Below are 20,454 nucleotides of genomic sequence, written 5' to 3'. Positions count from 1 at the left end.
AGTTGGTCGGAAAAAAGAAAAGAATGAAAGTAAAACCTGAGAGCCGTAAGCATAGAAATGGACGTTAAAGAGAGAGGGACAGTATAAAGAGAGAATGGCAGAGGATCAAAGACAGGGCATTGTGATATGTCCAAATGCAAAGTCAAACAGCAAGAAGAGTCATCGGGCCAATAGACAGAATAGGACTGGTCAGAGAAACAAGAGGAGAGCCAGGAAAGATCAGATATACCGAGAAGAGATAGAGAAAAGCAGAGAGGAGAAGAAAACACTGGGCCTCATTAGAAGTTTGGCAGCCGTGGAGTGAACGGTGCCGGTAAGGGACCGGCACCGTTCATTCCGGGCCGCCACATTACAAGGTCTGCAGAGGGTCCCGCTGAGGACGTCTGGTCAGACCAGGCGTCCTTAGCGGGACCCGCTGGCAGACCAGGATGCTAAAAACGGGCCGTCATTAACGGGCCCATTGTTAGCATCCTCCCCATTCCCATTGAGTCCTATGGGGGCTCAAATGGGAATGGGGATGTACCAGGTCCGGGTCCCGCAAAAGGGATTTACCAGGCCCTCCAAGGTTGGAATGGCCCGGTAAGTCCCCTTTTGAGGGACCCGGACCTGGACCCGAGTTTGGAGGTAGCCATGCCCTTATTAAGGGCATGGCTACCTCCAAACTCATAATGAAGCCCACTGTGTCAAAAGCAGCAGACAGATCCAGTAGAATAAGGAGGGAAGCAGGAGTAAAGAAATATGGGATATACATATAAGAGTAGCTTCAGTGGAGTGAGCAGAACGTAAACCTGATTGTCGCAGCGGCAGCAGAGAATTTAGAGTCAAGATAAAGAAATAACTAAGTATACGGAGCATGCTCAAGACGTTTAGAAAGAGAAGGAAGAAAGAAAAGACAGTAATCAAACGCAAGAGAAGGATCAAAGGAGGATTTCGTAGGAACCGGAAGAATAGTAGCAGGATGGGAAGAGTTAGAAATGCCAGCAGGATGAGAGAAATTGCAAGCAGAGGTTAGGTAAGAGACAAAGATAGGAAAGGATATACCTGAGGGATGAGAGCCGAGGCAAGTGTATCCGCTGAGTCAGCTGTGGGGTTGGCCCACTGAAGCAGCAGACTAAGCGATGCTGCAGGGAGGGGGGAAAGCAGGAAAAGGATTGGTCAAGTCAGGAAGATAGGTGGTCTCCAAGGTTAGTAAATATGGAGAATAAGTGGCAAAGATGAAGTAAAAGAGAAGTGATGAGAGACTGATAGTAAAGCTGTTTAGTGTTAAGAAGTCTGAAAAGATGAAGGTGCTGAAAGCATGAAAGGATGGGATTTCTTCCAGTGCTGTTAGAGTTTACGCACAGAGTTACGGGTGGATTGGTGGGAGGCGGGTCAACCAAGGTTGGGAAGTTTGTGACTAGGAGCAAAACGAGAAAGAGGATAGAGGGAGCTGAGGGAAGTTGAGATAGGAGAGGAAAGAAGAACAGAGGAGGAGTCAGGGTGAAAAGGGAGAACTCAGGAAGTGGTTCAAGAGAACTGCCTAGTAGACAACGAGTAAACGTCAAAGTGATAGGTCACGAAGTAAAAAAGTGGCGCAACGGGGAGGAAGGGTATTCAAAGGAGTAGAGGATGATGGGACGCAGAAAAAGAGGGAAATGCAGAGATAGGAGAATCAGAAGGCGTGTGACAAAAGGAGACCAAGGGAGCAACCAGAAATGTGAGAAGGGGAGTGGGAAGGTGAAACACGTGAGAAGAGTCACTGATTCGGATCAATTCTCTCTTGCAATGCAGGTCACGAACGCTACTTTCATGGATGGCCTGCAGAGCTGCAGCTCCCCTGGGCAGTGCCTGCTGGACAGGAATGCCACTGAGCTCATGGGCAACATGGTTACAGAGGCAGAAAAATGTGAGTGAGTGTGTGAGTAAGTGTTCACTGCTGACACCACATTTTCACATGCTCGCAACATGGCGCACATGCCCACCCATCTTCAATGATTCCCCTCAACCTGTCAGTCCTCTGCCTGCCATTTGCATGTGGCTCTTCTGCTTTTCCCCAATGTAAGCAGAATTTCATTGCATGTTGTCCTTCCCTTCTGCCGAATAGAAGAAGGGTCTCAGGCCCTTATTTCCGAGTATGACCACGTAGTTTGACATCTATTCTGCATAGGACAAAAGGCTAGGCGGGCTCACCTCTCATGCGATTGACTTTTCATGGGATCCTGACACATGGATACATCTACACCACCCGCTAAACTAACAGGGCATGCCAATAACTGGCTTGTGGTAGGTAGCATATTTCTATAGAGGGGATTATTTGCCAAAGGGAGATGTGGGATAGGCAGGGCTTTATTTCGAGGTGCACGAGCAACCTCTCTAGCTACAGTCTCTTTCCCCCTCCTATGTTTGCCCCTCTAAAATGTCCCTTTAAATCAGAGCCCGTTTGCAGCTATCTGTTCCTCTTGTGCTGTCCTGAGGAAGGCTCCAGTTGATTCTTTGTTATTTGGCCGAAATCATATGTCAACAACTTTTAGGAAAAATAAGATGCTCCGACTGCCTGAAAACAAATCAATTGCCTGCCATTTCTTTAACCCGTCTCACACGCACTAAATCATTGTTAGCTCTTTATCAGTCACACTTTCCGGTGCATGCATGTGGCATCCCACAAACATCTTTTCAGATTTTAGGGACCATTTTTCAAACATGCAATGATTTTATTTTATTTTAAAATGTTTTATTAGCATTTATATTAATAACAACCAGAAAATTGGTACAACAACAACAGTTGGTCTTCAAACCATTAACATGAGGGGTCGCATTTGGAGGTGACGTAGGGAGTACAGCAGACTGAGTGTAAAAGATGTCTGGTGGTGGGAGAGACCAGGCAGTTCAATAGCTATGCATTTGGGTGTGGCGGTTCAGTACTCAGTCATTGTAGCACCTGAGGGACCAAACATGCAATGATTTGTGGGCCTCGTTGCTTGTTTTTGGCTAAGTGCTATGTTGTGAATGTATCCGTGATGCCACCTTCCTGTGGACATGGGACCTCATCTTTGCACCTCTACTTAAATAATCATAGACGGTGCCTACCACACATAGTGCCCTGTTCACACTACCAAATGGCATTCACGTACTCCAACGGGTGGCTAAACAACTCCTACGGCATCCTCCGGAAAACAGACTCAATTTTCTACTGCAGGTAACCACTTGTTTGTCAACTCGCACCTTCCTGATTTGGCGGTGGGCCTCATCTTGCTGGCCGGCTCCCTCGTCGTGCTCTGCACCTGCCTGGTGATGTTGGTGAAAATTCTCAACTCCACCCTCAAGGGCCAGGTGGCCAAAGCCATCAAGAAGGTCATCAACACAGGTGAGTGCGTGTGTGTGAGGGTGTCGTGGTGGGGAGGAGTGGCCACAGTTACCCCCTCCTAGCTGCTTTTTTTGTATAGCACTGTTGAATACTGATGGTGCCTCTGCCTTGCAATCATTTAACTCTCCTCATACAGCAGGTCATGCACAAGAGAGAGAGCGGGGGATTGAAATCAGGAAAATCTGAGACCAAGTGCCAGGGAAGGTTGGGACCCCTCGTAGGCCCAGGCAGCAAAAGAATTGCAGTGTTTGTAACAATCTGTTAATGTGTTCCAATTGGTGGATTTTAAAGACAACTGGATCCGTGGCATTGGTCAATTCTGCCTAGTGAACAGTGCATTAAGTCTTTGAATGGTTACATGTCTTTTTAACGACTAATTTTATAACAAAGGCACATAAAACGACAAAACATAACTCATTTTTTTTCCTGGCCAGGGGGGTCCCCTCGCCCCCTGTTTCCCACCTCTAAATACTCACCCCAACCGTTTCCCCACAAGATTTAACCCTTTACCCCACCCCCACATTTTTCGTTATAAGATGTTCGTTATATGTGCATTCTACATGTCATTTTTGTTATAAAGACTGCACGCCCTTTGAAGTGCCTCAGAAAACGGGCCCACGCTCCCTTGTTGGGCCGACTCAGGGGCACTTCCCCACTGCCGTGAAAAAAAAGGACAGAGTGGCCCAGAAACAGGATGGAAATTAGGTCCAAGATCACAGTGGCTGGGGAATAGATCAGGGCAGCAGACAGCTGTGGGCTATCATCCAGAGACAGCTAGTATCATAGACTGTGTTGCCCCACTTGGCAAGAGAGGGTGTTCCTGGCAAGGAAGGCACTTAATAAAAGGAAAGATGATATACTAGCCAGGGAGAAATGAAGAAAGAAGCCAGTGTAGAAAAGAAAAGCATGACATCAGGGAAGAGAAAACAAGCATGGCAAAGGCCAATAGGTCCGGCTTTACTAAATACCATTGGCAGCCTCATCTGTCCATCAAATGCCCAGATATCCAGATATTGCCACTGTATACCAGGTGCACACTCAAATAAATGCCCAGATACTGCCATTATTTGCTGGAAGCCCTGCTATGCCCATATGCAGTCCATACAGCATGATAAGGGAAAACAAAAACAACGGTATCAAGTAAAAATGTAGGCAAAAAAATGTAGTCAGTGAAAAAGTAAGGAGGAAAATGTCTCTGCAGTGAAAAGGTTGCCAAGAAAACAGCAGTCAAAAACCCACCTGAAAAGTAGGCAAAAATGTAGTTCTGCTAGGGTCATTGTTAGGGTTTAGTGGACTTGTGATTTCCCTCTTTAGGGTTAGCATTGAGGATAGAGTAAAGAAGTTGGGGTTTGGTTAGTCAATAGGGTAGATTAAGTGTCAAGGTGGAGTGTTTTTGTAAGACTAGTGCTTACAGAGGAATGGTTTGGGTAAGTGTTAAAGAAAGGGATATGGAGGTTGGCGTACAATAGCGGTTAGGGTAAGTGTTAGAGTTGCAGTTAGGGTAAGGTTAGTATTACAGCAAGGGCTTGGGTTAGGGCAAGGTGCATGTACGTTTATTGTGCACTGGTGATGAGGTTCACATTCAGTAATATGTAAATAAAATGCATTTGCGCGCTGATGAGTTAGTGCTCTGTGAGAGTTCGGGGTACGATAAGGGTTGTAATTAGAGTAAAGGGATGGAGTTAGGGTGATTGTCTAGGTTTCATTAGAGGTTTGAGTCATATTTTCGTCTAAAGTTTTTATTTTATATAGCATAAACAACAAATGGTACATGACAAAATTAAATTCGAACAATCAATGAGGGTTGCAGATGAACTGTAAAAATTGATAATCAAATAAGATCTCACTAGAAAAAATAAAAATAAATCAATTGAAAAAGAAAAAGAAGAAGAGAGAAGAGGGAAAGAGGAGAGAAAAAAACGCACGAATAAGAATAACAGTACATAGTTGACACATTAACCATACGTCTCAAGAAATGATCCCCAAATGTCCTTAAACTTATCAGTATTGTCAGACTGCTTATAAATGGCTGAGTCATTTTTAGGGTTGCAGCTTTGTACTTTTGTATATTTAAAAATAGCTTGTTTGGTGACCTTATTACTGGCAATATTTTCACTCTGTGCATTGCTAGTACTGAATGACTAAATTTTAAAAAAATACTTTTTGCTGACTACATTTTCACATGACATTTTCCTGGGGGCATTTTCACAGAATGTTGATGCCACTTACAAAATGGTCTTTCAGACATGCAGCCTGAAAACACGGTTTTAGTCATGGTAGTTAAACCCCCACAAACCCTCTCACCCCAAGTACTCCCCGTGGGGACCACCCTTTACACCCCACATATCCCCTCACACACACACACCCTCTCAGCACTGTCACATGTTCCCCGCTTGTAAATGTTAGCTACTCCCTGCCTCAGGTGCACGTCGCTAACCTCTGTCGAGGAACAGCATACAGCTGCTTCCCCAAGCCAGGTTTCTGCTCAATAAATACCCAAAATCAAATACAAAATAAACCTGTGCGGTGATGTAACATTTCACTGGACAAAAAAAAGGCTGGAGGAAGTAGCCAACAGGTAATGCCTCAGAACAGGAAACGGTCTGGTCAATAGGCGAGAACAACACAGGATTCCAGATGCCTTGAGAACATTCTAGAACATAGACGGGACCTCAAATGATAAGGCTCTCCCACCAAACTAGACTCCTATTAATTTACTGAGATCCCCAGCTTCACATCACCCGTTTTAGACCACTCTGAATGAAATAGATATAATGTAAACGTAGGTAAAAAGGCACTTTAGGGTTCAACCACATGCAGGGCTGACACTCTCCCCCCAATCCCTACCTAGCCATCACACTTCATTAAGGAGCCTAGAAGCAGCAAGTGCTTAGTCGTTGGCGAGTTTGACGAGTTCTGAAGTCTGAGTGCAGGTGGTTTGGTTCAGTTCAGAGTGCTCCAAATGACGGGACCCAGCACTCCCACTGAGGAGATGTGCATTAATGGAATCCATTGGAACTGTAGGCCCCCAGCGATCTAGTCGCAAAGCAGCAAGAGGCTATTTTCTGGAGATGTCTTGGGCCCTTGCACCAGTAGGATTTCTTCATTTGACAGGATTTTAAACCGGATTCTGGATTCCACTGGCCACCAATGAACAGCTTTGAGGGCCTGCCTTGTATCATGTCGTTTTCACAAGTGCAAGCTTGCCTGGCAACCTGAGTCCTATTCTCTCTATTGGTCCAAGAGTTCTATAATGCATGCGGCTTCACTCACTTCAGTGTCTCCACAGGACTACTTTTCCCAGAAGGCACTCTATCTCACATATGGATGTCCTCATGAGAGTACACACTCACCGTGCGTTCTATCTAAGCGCACTGAATCGAAAGGAAATTAAAATTCAATAATGCAACATTCCTCCCTCGGGAAAGTTAACCCATAAGACTACATTTCTCAGAATGCACCCACCCCACTAACTGCAGGGCCCCCAAATGGATTATATATATGAGAATGTTATCTACTGTACCAAGGGGTGAGTGCATTTGTAGGGAGTAAATGCACATGTCTTAAAGGAAAACACCGAACCCCTTCCCAGGACTTCAGCTTTTTTGTCCTCTGAGGCCGCCTTCTGTGTCCACCTGTGCACAGTGGGTGAATTTTTGTGAATGGATGGTACAGGAGCTGGGCAGGCTCACAAAAAAGCTGAATTGCTCCTGCAAGATACATGGATTATCCGCCTTTCCTGCTTCTCCCCCCCCCCCCGGACAGGGTAAAGCCTTTACAGAATCACATTTACCAAACCATCACGAAACCTGCACCCTGAACTACATGGCATCACGTGACGGCCTTCTGGCACAGCAGTGAAATATTCTCTATTTCAGAAGCACTAGCTCTGGATGAGAGCTTCACCAATATTCCGACAGACTTCATAAACACGGGGGAAGCACAGCTCTCGAGCCGCTAATTGTCAGGCATGAGGTTTAATCCAATCCCGCTTTTTCCTTTGCTTTCTGGGACGTGTAGTCTTATCCCTTTTTAAATACAGCGCTACCAATCGGATAATGCAAAGAGAAACAAATGGCCTGCCAAAGGACCCATTGGGTGCTCTGGAAGGCGTGTGCTATTGTGATTGGGTGGTTCAATATGCCCACGAGGTCTGCCGCGAACATTCCCTAGTAGTCCTGATTGGGTTAGCCTGGGAAAATGGCGGAATCTCCGAATATCGAATCTGTTCCTGCATTTGCCTGAATCTTGAAAAGTTCTGAAGCAAACTAGTGATCACTCGAATTAGGTGCTGCAGTGGGCGTGAACATGTATAGCTACTCGTTTTGATTGGCTGCCTACATGGCGGTTTGATTTGCAGAAGCCCATAGGCATTTGGTTGTTATGTTGATGACATCACCATTTCAATCTCTCGCGTTTCATTCAGCCCCACACGTTTCTTTTGCTTTCTGGCATCGTTCCCAACAGGACCCTTGTTAGGCGGATTTAGTGAATCCAATCCTGTTTTTTTCTTTGTATTATTATTAGGGCTGTACCGAATAGCATATTTAGTATTCGGCCGGATACCGAATAGTTTGTCAACTATTCGGCCGGAGCCGAATAGTGAGCCGAATAGTATTTTTTTTTTAGGCCCCCCTATGCAATACAATCTCGGGCCACCGGCTTTGGCCCGGTGGCCCGACAAACACAACATTATTGCGGTGAGGCCGCGGGGGTTCCCTGTGGCCCCGCGGCCTCACCGTGCTCAAGGGGTGAGGCACATTTCACAGCGAGGCCGCCGGGGTCGGCAAAGTGCCCCGGCGGCCTCATGAGTCTGGGGGGGCCGCTCCTGTAGGAGCGGCCCCTCAATGCAAAATAAACGTCGGGCCACCGGCTTTGCACCGGTGGCCCGACAAACAAAACATTATTGCGGTGAGGCCGCGGGGGTTCCCTGAGGCCCCGCGGCCTCACCGTGGTGAGGGGGATGGGGGGCACCGAGGCCGCCGGGGTCGGCAAAGTGCCCCGGCGGCCTCATGAGTCTGGGGGGGCCGCTCCTGTAGGAGCGGCCCCTCAATGCAAAATAAACGTCGGGCCACCGGCTTTGCACCGGTGGCCCGACAAACAAAACATTATTGCGGTGAGGCCGCGGGGGTTCCCTGAGGCCCCGCGGCCTCACCGTGGTGAGGGGGATGGGGGGCACCGAGGCCGCCGGGGTCGGCAAAGTGCCCCGGCGGCCTCATGAGTCTGGGGGGGCCGCTCCTGTAGGAGCGGCCCCCCAATGCAAAATAAACGTCGGGCCACCGGCTTTGCACCGGTGGCCCGACAAACAGAACATTATTGCGGTGAGGCCGCGGGGGTTCCCTGAGGCCCCGCGGCCTCACCGTGATGAGGGGGTATGGGGGGGGGCGTCACTTACCTGGTGATTGGGTCCGGGTGCTGGCATAGGAAGTGAGGGACGGGAAGAACTGTTCCCTTCCCTCGCTTCCTATTTCAACACGTTAGGCTGGTTCCTCTGTGGTCAGACTGCAGAAGCCAATAGGCAAACAGCTTGTTTGGCTTCTGCAGCCTGAACACTGTCAAACATTCTATGATTGGGTGTCATCTCCCAAACAGGGAGAGGGCAGCTAATCATAGAAAGTGGACTTCGGCTTCGAGTCCCTAAACAGAAACTATTCTGCCGAAGCCGGATAGCTGTATTTCAGCCGAACTTCGGCAGAATAGGGACTCGAAGCCGAAGTTCGGTACAGCCCTAATTATTATTGACCTTGTAGTGCCACATTAATGGTGGGCAAAGCAAAACTGCAGCTGATAAAACTGGACATTTAAATCCAGGACGAGGTGGTCTACACCTGCCTATCACGCGTCTACTTGAGAGCTCTGGTTCTGGCACTTGTGGTATTTTTTTTTAACTTGATTTCTTTATTTAATTTTAGACATTTTGACAGTGTAATCGAACGCTCGCTATGCACAGTTCTCAGCCTGGCACACAGCCAGTGTGTCACTTATGTCAAAAGGCATATACTGCCAAACATTCCTAAAGTAAAGGAAGTGAACATTGATAATAATAACTTAAACAGTCGACAGTGAAGTGGTTAAGAAACAAGCAGATATTTCCCCTGTAAACACTGGCATCCATTTCCTTTCCCCGTTACCTTACGAGCAGGCTTTCACAATATTTAGAAATTCCTCATTAGGTCTGGTTTATTATGCCTCATTACCTATGATCCTACTCTAGTATGTTGCCACTATCCCCAACTTATTCAGCTCACTAGAGTGCCTCACCCCCTGCTCATCCTTTATTTTGGCAATATAGTTCCTCAAATTCTGCCACTAAGAATCGGTTAGCCTTATTTCCTGGATATAATAGGACTTCACTGAAGGATCATTTGTGCAGATCTAGCCACCATGTGCATTTCTAGTTTAGTGCATGCTTTATTCAGCTCCCTCACAATCTTACTGGTCCCTTTCTGTTTATGATCTGTCTCTGCCGCGTGGACAAGACCTTCCAATTCTATCCTTATCAATTTACGGGCTCTCATGAGCACTGCAGTCCTCCCAATTAATTCTCCTTCTAATCACTTCCTTACTTGTTTGCCAGTCCATACCCTCTGTCTCATTCTCCCGGAAGTAATTCTGAAGCACCTCCTTCACATATGTCGTTATTGCCACATCATTCAAAAACAAGTCATTGAGGCGCCAAACCTTCCAGCTGATACCTACGCGGGACCCCTTAATATTCTCACAAGCACCAGGGCATGATTGGCTAGGTATCTAAGACCGTTCTCTACCAATGGCACACCTGGGACCATAGTAGAAGAGACCAAAACCATGTATATTCTAGACTATCCCCTGTGGACCACTGAGTAGAACCTATATTCCTGTTCCTCCTTACGGTTTAATCACCACATTTCAAAGGAGTTTTGTCCCTAAACAACTTAGCCAGGCCTGCCTGCTCTATTCCTGTGGTCCGCTGCTGTCAGGGGGTAGAGGGTGGGGGGGGTTGAGGCAAGTGTTTTATCGATTGCAGGATCCATTACACAGTTAAAGTCTCCCCCAATCACCACCTGACCCTCACAAATCACCCCAGATTACCCAACAGGGTAGTTAAGTACTGATCCTGGTGTTCATTTGGGGCATAGATTGCTACTAGTGTAAAGAGCTGCCCCTCCAATAAACCCTTCACAATGAAAACTCTCCCCTCTGGGCCTCTATATATGTATTTTCTTGTAAATGGTGTCCCCTTTCCCGCCAGAATCGCTGCTCCTTTCCTCTTTCCCCCGCCTGATGCAAAATATTGTACAGGGAACTCTCTATGTCTCAATGTTCCTTCATCTTGTTCCAATAAATGTGTTTCCCGAAGAAACCCAATGGAGGTCCACGTTTCAGTTAGCCTGAGCAGAATAGAATGCCATTTGTGGGGGAGTTAAGACCCTGAGCATTCAGGATCACAAATCCCATGTCAGCCATTAGGGATTCTGCACATAACCCCCCCCCCACTCCCACGTCGTTTCAATGTCACAATAACAATTCTGTTCTTGATACTCTACTTCCATCTGCAGACCCATAACAAAACCACAAAACATCCAACCTGTCAATAAAATGTCAACTATCTCCCCCAAACTTAAATGCACCCTTCCGATGATCATGGGGCAAATAACGAACCCTAAGCCCACCTGAGCCACCACCCCTGATAGGAAACCCTATCTACCACTTATTGATGCATTACCACATGCTCCTCAGATAATCCCTCATTATCATTGTCTTCCCGCACTAGAGCCAATAACTAAGTAGGAATTCCCCACCACTTCCAATATTCAGATCAACTCTCCGCAAGTGGGGCTACTGTGTGGCAGAGACACTAATGCACTGATTGCATAGAAAAGTCAAGTTCCTTCCAGGCTTTGCCCTGCTCCCCACCTCCTCTAGGAGCCATGCACTCTCTTCTTGCCTGACCTCTTCCAGGACCCCTTCTCCTGTTTGTTTCCTGATCTTCCATGAAGTGTACTGTGCTTCCTGGGACAGGGATTGTCTGAGCCATTAAGTCTGCAACCTCCTCCTTTTTGGCAATATTATACACCTTCCCTTCAAGTTCAAATAGTAACCTGCATGGGTGCGCCCATCTGTATCTCACTCTTTTCTCTGAGCCAAGCTGTCACCAGCCTCAAGCTCTTCCTTTTCTGTAGAGCTGCCTGTGCTCGATCTTGAAATACCAAGATACCCCCTGAAGCGGATCACCTCCAACATCTTACTTGTCTCTTGATCCTATCCTTGATTTGGAAATAGTGGACTTGCATCAAGACGTTGGGGATCACATCATTCTTTTGTTGTAGACTACAGTAAACTTGGTTTGTCCGGTCCAGGAGGATTTCAAGATCCTCTGCCTCTTCCAGGATGCGACGGAATAGGGCAGTCACATACTCATCCACTTCTTTGTCAGAGACATGCTTAGGGGCCCCTCGTATACAGATGTTTTTATGTCTCATTCTGTTTTCAGCGTTTTCTGCTTGGTAAGGACAAATTACACCTGTTGCTCAAACCCTTCACCCTTTCCACTAATTCCGCTTGCTCATGTGCTTGGTCACAGAGCGTAGTTTCCACCTCCTCTAGTCTGCTTTCCGCAGCTCCCACATGTCTATCAAGATCCACCATGGATTTAGCCAAACTGGAGGCATTATCTTTCATCTCCTTTGTGGTCCATTAACATGAATTGCAAGTCCGTTTTCATTGCTAGGGGATCCTCTTTGGGTAATCTATAACTGCCGGGAGTTGATCTGTGCCACCATTGTTTGTTGATTGTTTTTGAAGGATTCCTGCAACTGTATGTGACTTGATGTCTCCTGACTGACTTCCCTTTTCTTTGGTGAGCATTTTGGCCATACTGGGCTACTGCCGGTGCAGCCCATTTCTGTCAGACGGTGTGGTGCTCAAAGTGAAATATACAAATTTAGTTCACTTGACCTTCCCTTTAAAAGAAAGTGCAAAAGACAAATTAGTATGTGTCTTTCAAAAATAATCATCAACACTGGAAAAATAACCTCAGGAGAATTTCCAATAACTGTGCTGGCAAAGTATAAAAGGTGCCCACCTTTTAAACACAACAATTTATAATGAAATATTCCAAGGAAACAGGATGCGTCACTGGGGAAGCTAACCAGCAACAGCTGATGAGCGGGAACACAAATCCATGAAGCTCCATAGCCATCAATTGTGCTGATTGTTCACGCACACCTTTCATAGGAGGGCAGCCAACCCATAGCTGCCTACACTCTGGCAATTACCCAGAGGCTCAAGAATTTTGTGATGGGGTCAGAGAGTGCCCCGCCACATCAAATACTATTCCTTTTATGATAGAACATTTGAAAATAGAATTTGGTCTCTCTGGGGCACCAGGCTTAACAATAAGGCTTGAGGTCCAAATGTTAATATCAATGTTTTGCTAACAATCTGTCCTGCAATATACAAGACTAATAAAAAGGGGTGGTTTATTTGCCAGTCATAACATTTAACAGGCACCCACCACTGAAGCATACAGTGGAGAAATAATTCTTAATTAAAGGCCCTACAAGTGGACCAACTTTTGCATTTAATCGCACCACACACGTTGCATTCTTTCTGCATTCTTTCTGCAAAGTCTTTTATTTATCTCCTGTATTGTTTTTGCAAGCCAACACAGAGGCACAGTATTTTGAAAAGAAGACTTGTTGGTGAAATGGCAAACTCACAGCATGGTTTTTATTTAGTCAATATAGCTCTCGGGGGAGGAGGGGAGCTCTACTTGTAGGTTAATACCCTGCTGCCATGGTTAGAAGCCCGAGCGAAGCCCGATCAGCGCTGCAACAGTACTCGACTTGAGAACAAAAAAGCAAAACAAAATTACCGCCAGGGATCGGGAGAAGGGGCTAATTGTAGTCCCTTCTACCTTTCCATGGCGGCCATTAAAACGAATGTAAAAAAAGTAAACAAACCAAATGGCCGCCTTTGAAGGGGCGAAGGGACTGCATGTAGTCCGTTCTCCATTTTCATGGCAGTCACTCTTGGAAAGAACTCTGGGACGCAGCAGTGCTCGGAGACTTGTCAGACAGGTAAAGCCCAGGCAAGGGCCATCGAGCTTGCTTTTCAAAAGCTCATTGACCCTCGCTGGGGACTGATATGAAAGACAGGCCGTCTTTTATTTTTATACAGGCTTCAACTGATTAACATGCACGACACAATATGACACATCTGCACAGCAAAGAGATAGCGCACATCATATCCACCCTAGACGTCAGCAGCAAGTGTACAGCAAACACTGCAGCGTTACATGTAACAGAGCACAATTACCGCATGTGCATTAAGCAGGTGCAGTAAAGTCATGCCTGTTTTATTTGGTGTTTGCTGGCTGGAATATCGATTCTCCCTTCACAACAACCACATCTAGCACACCAAAGACACCAGAGAAACGGGCTGCTGCAAAATAGCAGACCCTGTAATATTAAATGTGTGTTGTTTGGCCTTTTGCCTTTCTAGCACTTGCATTCTGATTCATACATTTAAATAGCTTCTCTGATGTGACAAGGCCGCATCCGCCTCACCACAAGTGTCCATGGCTCTCTGTGCTGCTTCAGCTAGCTCGGCTATGTCCCCCCGCCATCCTGGCTCACAGCACAAGGCCTCAACTCAGAGATTCACTCTGCAACGCTGCATTAAGTGAATTTGGCACTGAAAACATATCAAGAGCCAGGGCACCTTGTCAATCATCAAACAAAGCAGGCCCCATCAGGGCAGGTCTGCAGAGGTCTGAGCAGGCTAGCCAAGCGAAGGCCTGCAGCTGTTACAGTTTGTGGCCGGGCATGCCATGCTCTAGTAACTGCTGGTCCATAGCAGCCAGTTAGAGTAGGTAGGCTCGCCGTGCAGTGGCGGAACGGCAACAGGGCCAGATCACCCTGCCCTTGTGTCACTTTCTGCAGTCAGCAGCTGCAGCAATCCATAGAGTCTCTGGTGTCAGAAGCAGTCAGGGCACATTTACCCTGCTTTGTGTCGACACAGCAGTAGACAGTGAAGGCTTGCTTGCCTTCAACTTAATAGGCCTTCTTACCTATTGATATGTAGACCCTCTTTACTCCGGTTTTCTTCTCTATCTTCTCCAGCAAATCGGTTACTATGTTTTCGTGCAGGAAATACTCAAATCTGTCCCGTATGGCCACAGTGATGATGAAAGCTCTCCCTTTCTACACAGGAGGGTGTGGTGCTTGACAAAAGGCAATGGAAGCAATTGAGGTGGCACAGAAGCCATAGCTCTCAACCATTTGTCTCGCAAAGGCGGGTGAAATCACCCGATTTTGTTTTTGGCGGGTGAGACGCCCATTCAAATGAATGGGCGTGCAGGAGGCTTGGCGGGTGAGGCAGCCCTTTGCAAGGCGGGTGACACCCGCCAAAAGCGGGTGAGTTGAGAGCTATGCAGAAGCTCTTGCCTTAGCATGGGTAGGCATGTACTTCCTCTCTAGGGTGGAGGCACTCCTCAGCAGATCCGTGGAGCCGGATAGTGCCTGGCTGTCTGCACGGACGTCGGGGGGCGAGCTCATGGTTGCTAGGCAACCATGAGCTCAAACACTCAGTCCAGTCCAGACACTGTGGTGCTGCGCCCACCGCTCTGAGGCAGGCATCATGGAGCTTGTACTTTGTTTTTAATAGTTTGTAGTGTTTAACAGGGGCCACCTGTTGAAAACAACTAACTATTTTAAAAAATGCAAGCATTTTGGTGTAGAGCATTCTGGGTACATCCCATTAGGACCACATGATCCTGATAGGAAAGTGTTTTTTCAAAGGGACCTGCAAGGTGTTACTGTACACATTAAAAACGAGAGAGGCCAGAACACACCCCTACCTGCTCCACTTCTGTACATAGATGAGAACTGTACACCCACCGCCTCTATTGTAACTTACACCACCTCTGTCCCACTGTGGACCAAGCATTGGGAGCCTCAGGAGTCCAGCCGGCACACATATTGTGCACAGTGACTGCTCTAGTCTCTCCAATCCACCTTTTGAAAGGTGGTTAAGAGGTTCATGAAAGCCAACTATGTGCCCCCACCAGTGTCTATCACATATTTAGCGAGGAACAGGTATAGATTCAATTCTTGATTCATCATGACTAGCTGTTTTCTTGGGTATCAGTCAATCAAATAACTTTATTCGGCCGTCAGGAAATCAAAGTACATCCTACCACAATACAACAATTACTTTAATTTAACAATACATCGTATTCTAGGAAAAGAGAAAAAACAAAAGAAATCGATATAGCAAAGATTTTGGCCCTCAGGACCTACAAATCGATATTGGGGAACAATAGTGAGGGAATCCCCTTTTTAATTTCATGAAGAAACAATTCTGAATCCCTTAGGTTTAGAGCTGCAGTGGTTACCATTTAACCTTGGCCCCAATGGTGTTAAATTTGTACCAGATAAGGCAGAGTTGTGGGAGAGGTTTCCAAGTTGGCCGACAGATTTCAGATAAGGCTAAGAATTGATTATAATCCTACTATTTACAGTCCTGTCAGAATTCCAAACTCGACCCAATACACCATTGTCCATTTTGGGATCCCAGAATTCCAGTCTAATGGAGTCACAGGAATTATCAGCCTCATTTGGCACTCAAGAACAGTTTGCTAGAGCTTCCCTGGTCAAAAAAGTACAGCCGCTTACAGTAAAAAACCAGTGCAAGCATTTATTCAGAGTGCCTCCCATGATTCTCGCTGGCTAGGGGGCAATCTCTGAACCCCATGAAGGACTACCATGGCCCTCCTTGAGCCCCCAGGGGCTTGATGGCTGATCAGGCTTTCCCTAGAGCAAGGTCTGTGTGCTCTGCTCTTAACCAAACAGAGGCCCTGGGTTCCCACTATGTTTGCAGCTCGATTCTCAGCTACAGGGAGGGTTCATAATGTTAGAAATGGGGACTGCTTCGGCTTCCCTAGGTATGTTCGGCTGAGCAACCTGCTCAACTTGGGGTGTGTCTCATGAATAGGAAATTGCTCTGACAGTGGATAGGGGCCTGAGATTGTCTCACATTTACAGATGTGTGGAAATCAGCCTATTCTTCCGGGGGCAGTGTATTGTGAATGGTTATCTTCTCCAGCCGCTCCAGGGGTGGATTGTAAAACTCTGTTACATCCAATGAGCCAATTTTAGAGTCCCCGTGGTTCCCCCTTCTAGCTTCCCTTGGGCTTCCATCAGAGCCAGGAAGAGCCCTTTGATGTCTGCAAGTTTCAAAGAGCACCTGTGTTACAGTTACATCCCTGAGCAAGGCGATCCTCCTTAAGAAAAATGTCAGGATTGGATCCAGTATATTGAATAGTTTGCTTGGGGCTGTTCAATGGAGTTAAACAGAGAAAAGAGCTGTTGCCTGAGCACATGTTCATCATGCTCTCATGCCAGGTACTACTAGTAAGGGAATACTTGTCTTCAGGCTCCACATCATTCTTTGTGTCCATTTGGGACAATGGGACCGGGGGGATGGCTTTCTCAGTGAATAAAGGGGGGTGTTGACCATTTGGGCTGGACCAGGCACAGTCAGAGACGCAGGGACCAAGCAATTGCTCTTAAAGGGGTAGTTCACTCAAAAATGTTATTGTTTAAAAAGATGGGCCGTAATCAAAAATATATAAAAATAATATTTTTGAAGAAAGTTCCTATGTAAAGTTTTGGGGAAATGAGGCTCAACGTTTTTAAATGGCATTCATTTTGTAAAATCAGCTGCCTCCTCTATTCATGTTAAGCTCTGCTCTCGTGGCACTAATCAAGCAAAAGCCCGCTACTGGGAGCTTTTGCTTACTGCTGCCAGAGACCAGAGCTGAACACGAAGAGAGGAGGCTGCCACAGTAATTGCCTTGGCTTTCATTTTACGTTTTCAGTGCTCCCCAAGCACAGGACAGCACAGAAAATGTAAAATGAAAGGCACAGAAATTATAAATACTTCCCCGGCCGCCGTCAGAATTTGCATAATTGCTATGACTTTGTTTTCAAGTTTCCCGAGCACGGGAAACTGAAAACGAAACTTGCTGCAATTATGAGTACTCTGCCGGCGTCTGGCAAAGTATTCATAAGTCTCCCAGGCTCCCCGAGCTCAGATGAGCCTGGGAGACTTTAAACGAAAGGCACAGCAATTATAAATACAACAATGTTGTATTTATAATTGCCAGTGCTTTTGCTTTGAGTCTCGTGGGCTCCATCGGCTGGGGGTAGCCCGGGAGACTTGAAACGAAAGGCACTGCAATTATAAATACCTTGCCACAAGCCCATCACGGCGTACGTGAGGTTATTATGATTGCCAGGACTTTCAATTTAGGTCTCCTGGGCTCCCCCAGGCCCAGGGGAGCCTGGGAAAGCAGGAAAAACAAGAAGAAAATAAAACACTCACATAGAGCACATGCAGGGGCCGACAGCATTCTCTGCTCTCTGGCTTTAATAAGCAAAAGCTCCCAGTACGGGGCTTTTGCTTTATTATTGCCGTGAGAGCAGAGCTTAACTTAAGCACAGGAGGCTCATTCATTTCACAAAATGGATGCCTCCTAGTGCTTAAAGTTTCTGACTTTGAGCCTCATTTCCTTAAACTTTTACAAAGGAACTTTCTTTCAAAGTATTTTGTACATATATTTTTGAATATGGGCCATCTTTTTAAAAAATAACAGTTTTTAGTGAAATACCCCTTTAAGAGTGGTATTGGATAGCAGCTCCCCCACCCCTACCCCTGATCCAAGAAATGTAACAGCTGGTAAGGTAGAGGATGGACTGGCAGCTGCCACCTCTTGTGCTGGTCGTGGGGCCAACCCGGAACTGGCCAGAACTGGTATGCGTTGGAGGATAGGCATATTAGCGGGGATCAGTAAGGGGACAGAGAGGTTATCATACGGGGAGAGTTCAACCAAAGTTGTTAACAAAGTTCAATTTCCGCTGAATGTGTCTTTGTCTATGTCATTGTCAGGGCAGGTAGAGGGTCCTAGGGTGATCAACAGGCCTTCTTTTGAAATAAGTTTGTCTTGGTTTGTGGTTGTAAGATTTTCTTCATGGCATTCACCAATCAGGGCCCCCAGGCTGTTATTTGAAACTCCTCCTTAGTGAACTCTGGGTTTGTTTGGTGCCCCCCCGTCCTCAAAACATCTTGATTAAATCCCAGAAACTGGTTTTCTTCTTGATTAGGAAATAGGCTTCACCTGACAATTTAGTGGGGCTGCAAGCTTTTCCTACAGGGACAGTGTCAGTGTTAATATCACACTCCATGCCATGGTGAGGAGGGCAAATTCCCAATTTGCGTCTCACAGCCAGGATCTTATGTTTGGGTTCTGCACAGGCTTGCATGATTAGCGAGAAATGGGCTATATCGAGTGGGGATAAATCAGGGCTATGAGGAGGTGGAGAGAAACTCAATATCTCTGGGAGAAGTATTGAATGTAGCTCACACAGTGAGGTCAAAAACAACAGTCACTACGACCCCCAGCTCAACTATCTTCAATCTCATCTCATAGAGCTCTTCCAGTTCCAGTTCATTGATTACAATGTTAAGTGGAGTCCAAAGCCTTGGCCCAAAATGTAGACTCCTCACCTGGTCTGGAGGCCTGCTCTCGATGAACAGACTGTGAGAGCACCTGCACTCTTGTACCCAGTGAGCTTCCACCCTGCATGTGTTTCCGGCAGTGTAAAACAAGAAGGAGGCATGGTCTAGCACAACAGCAGGTTACGGTGGCCCTCCAGGGCAGAAAGCACCATGAAAGCGGGACGCAACCCTGCACCCTTGTACCCCGCTGGCTTCTCGGGTATCAGCAAGCACAGAGGAGTCAGACAACCACTCTGACTTGTTTGTAAATAAAAGATATTTTAAAAGTCTTCACTCTCCTTCCAATCAAGAAATTGGACATCATGATTTTGGCAATGACTTCACACCCTTCCAGTGAATTGGGGGAAATGATTGCAGATTTCCAGCTTTGCAGAATTATCCCTATGACAGCAATCACATTACATCCATTAGAAAGAAGTGCCACCTGAAGATCCAGGTGATGTCGCTTCAAATCAACTGCAATGCCCTCTGGTTCTGGGCTCTTATTCAGTGTGTGTGACACTAATGCTGATCAGACTGTGCTTAAATCAAATTGAAAATGTTGATCAAAATATCCCTCTACTTGTGCTAATTCATTTCCCTGTCCTAATTCTGAGTCTTTCTCTCTCTGGCATATATTGATGTAAAGTCATCAACCCAGGACTTGGTCAAGCAATTGCTCTTTAATTGGTAATGTATGTGGAGGTTACTGGCTTTACTTTATTTCTCATAACGCGCCAACACACCCAAAGGCCTCAGGGCTTGGTTAATTAGCTTCCACAATCTAAGGCAATTTTCCTCCTTTGCGGCCGGTAAGTCATCCTCCAAATATTGACGAGCCAATTCATGAGTACGTTCCTTAATGCTCACCTATTGCTTTATTTTGTCTCTAATATTATAGGCATCATCTCTTTAGAGCCACCCAAAGCTCTTTTTTGGAAAGCCCACACTCGGTGTTAAACCAACCCTTTTGTGGTTGAAGTGGGTTAGACAAGGCTCGGATAGTTGCAATAGTCTTTAGCAACTGAATAATTTGACGAGAAGAAGCCAGAAGGTTCAGAGGCTCGTGGTCTGAAGAGAAACATCTCAACATCTCATTCTTCTCCTCTTCTGGGTCAATTTAATGGCTTAGATCCTGATAAATAGTCTGCCATCTCACGCTTCCTCTATTAGGCCCATTCTAATATCATCTTTTCACCAATGACTTTAAGAACTTGGGTGCAATAATAAATGTAAAGGGACACTGCTTGCTTTTGGGGCGAGGTAGCACGCTCATATCTTACATTACATGCAAATGACAGATGAGTGTGATAAATAGTCAATAATGGATCCCCCACAATTCCCTTGAACGGTTTCTTGACAAGGAGTATCCGAGTTGGACTGCGTATTGATGACTCTCAGTGTATTCTACTGTAAACAAGAGAACATTGAACGCTATACAATACAACATAACCAAACTACTGCCCTTTGGGGCTGCCCGAAGCCACATCTTTGTCTTCCTTGACCCAGTCACCTGGAAATCTTTTATGCAATTTTAGATCAAAATCACCTCCTAGAATGTTCAGTGG

General features: G+C 46.3%; 1 protein-coding gene across 2 annotated transcripts in view; it reads left to right on the top strand.

Annotated features, from left to right (window-relative positions):
- The window catches only part of SLC34A1 (solute carrier family 34 member 1), a 195,686-nt gene that overhangs the window by 164,360 nt on the left and 10,872 nt on the right, over window positions 1–20,454 (top strand). For both annotated transcript variants that reach the window (XM_069651531.1, XM_069651532.1), the window contains exons 10-11: window positions 1,771–1,885; window positions 3,176–3,343. In XM_069651531.1, coding sequence (XP_069507632.1) covers window positions 1,771–1,885; window positions 3,176–3,343 — 283 coding nt within the window. The remainder of the gene's footprint in view (window positions 1–1,770; window positions 1,886–3,175; window positions 3,344–20,454) is intronic.

This window comes from Ambystoma mexicanum, chromosome 3p (assembly GCF_040938575.1).
Source record: "Ambystoma mexicanum isolate Mex_15411 chromosome 3p, UKY_AmexF1_1, whole genome shotgun sequence".
NCBI lineage: Eukaryota > Metazoa > Chordata > Amphibia > Caudata > Ambystomatidae > Ambystoma > Ambystoma mexicanum.
Note: the sequence above shows the minus strand (reverse complement) of the source record. Positions and strands in the feature narration are given on the sequence as shown.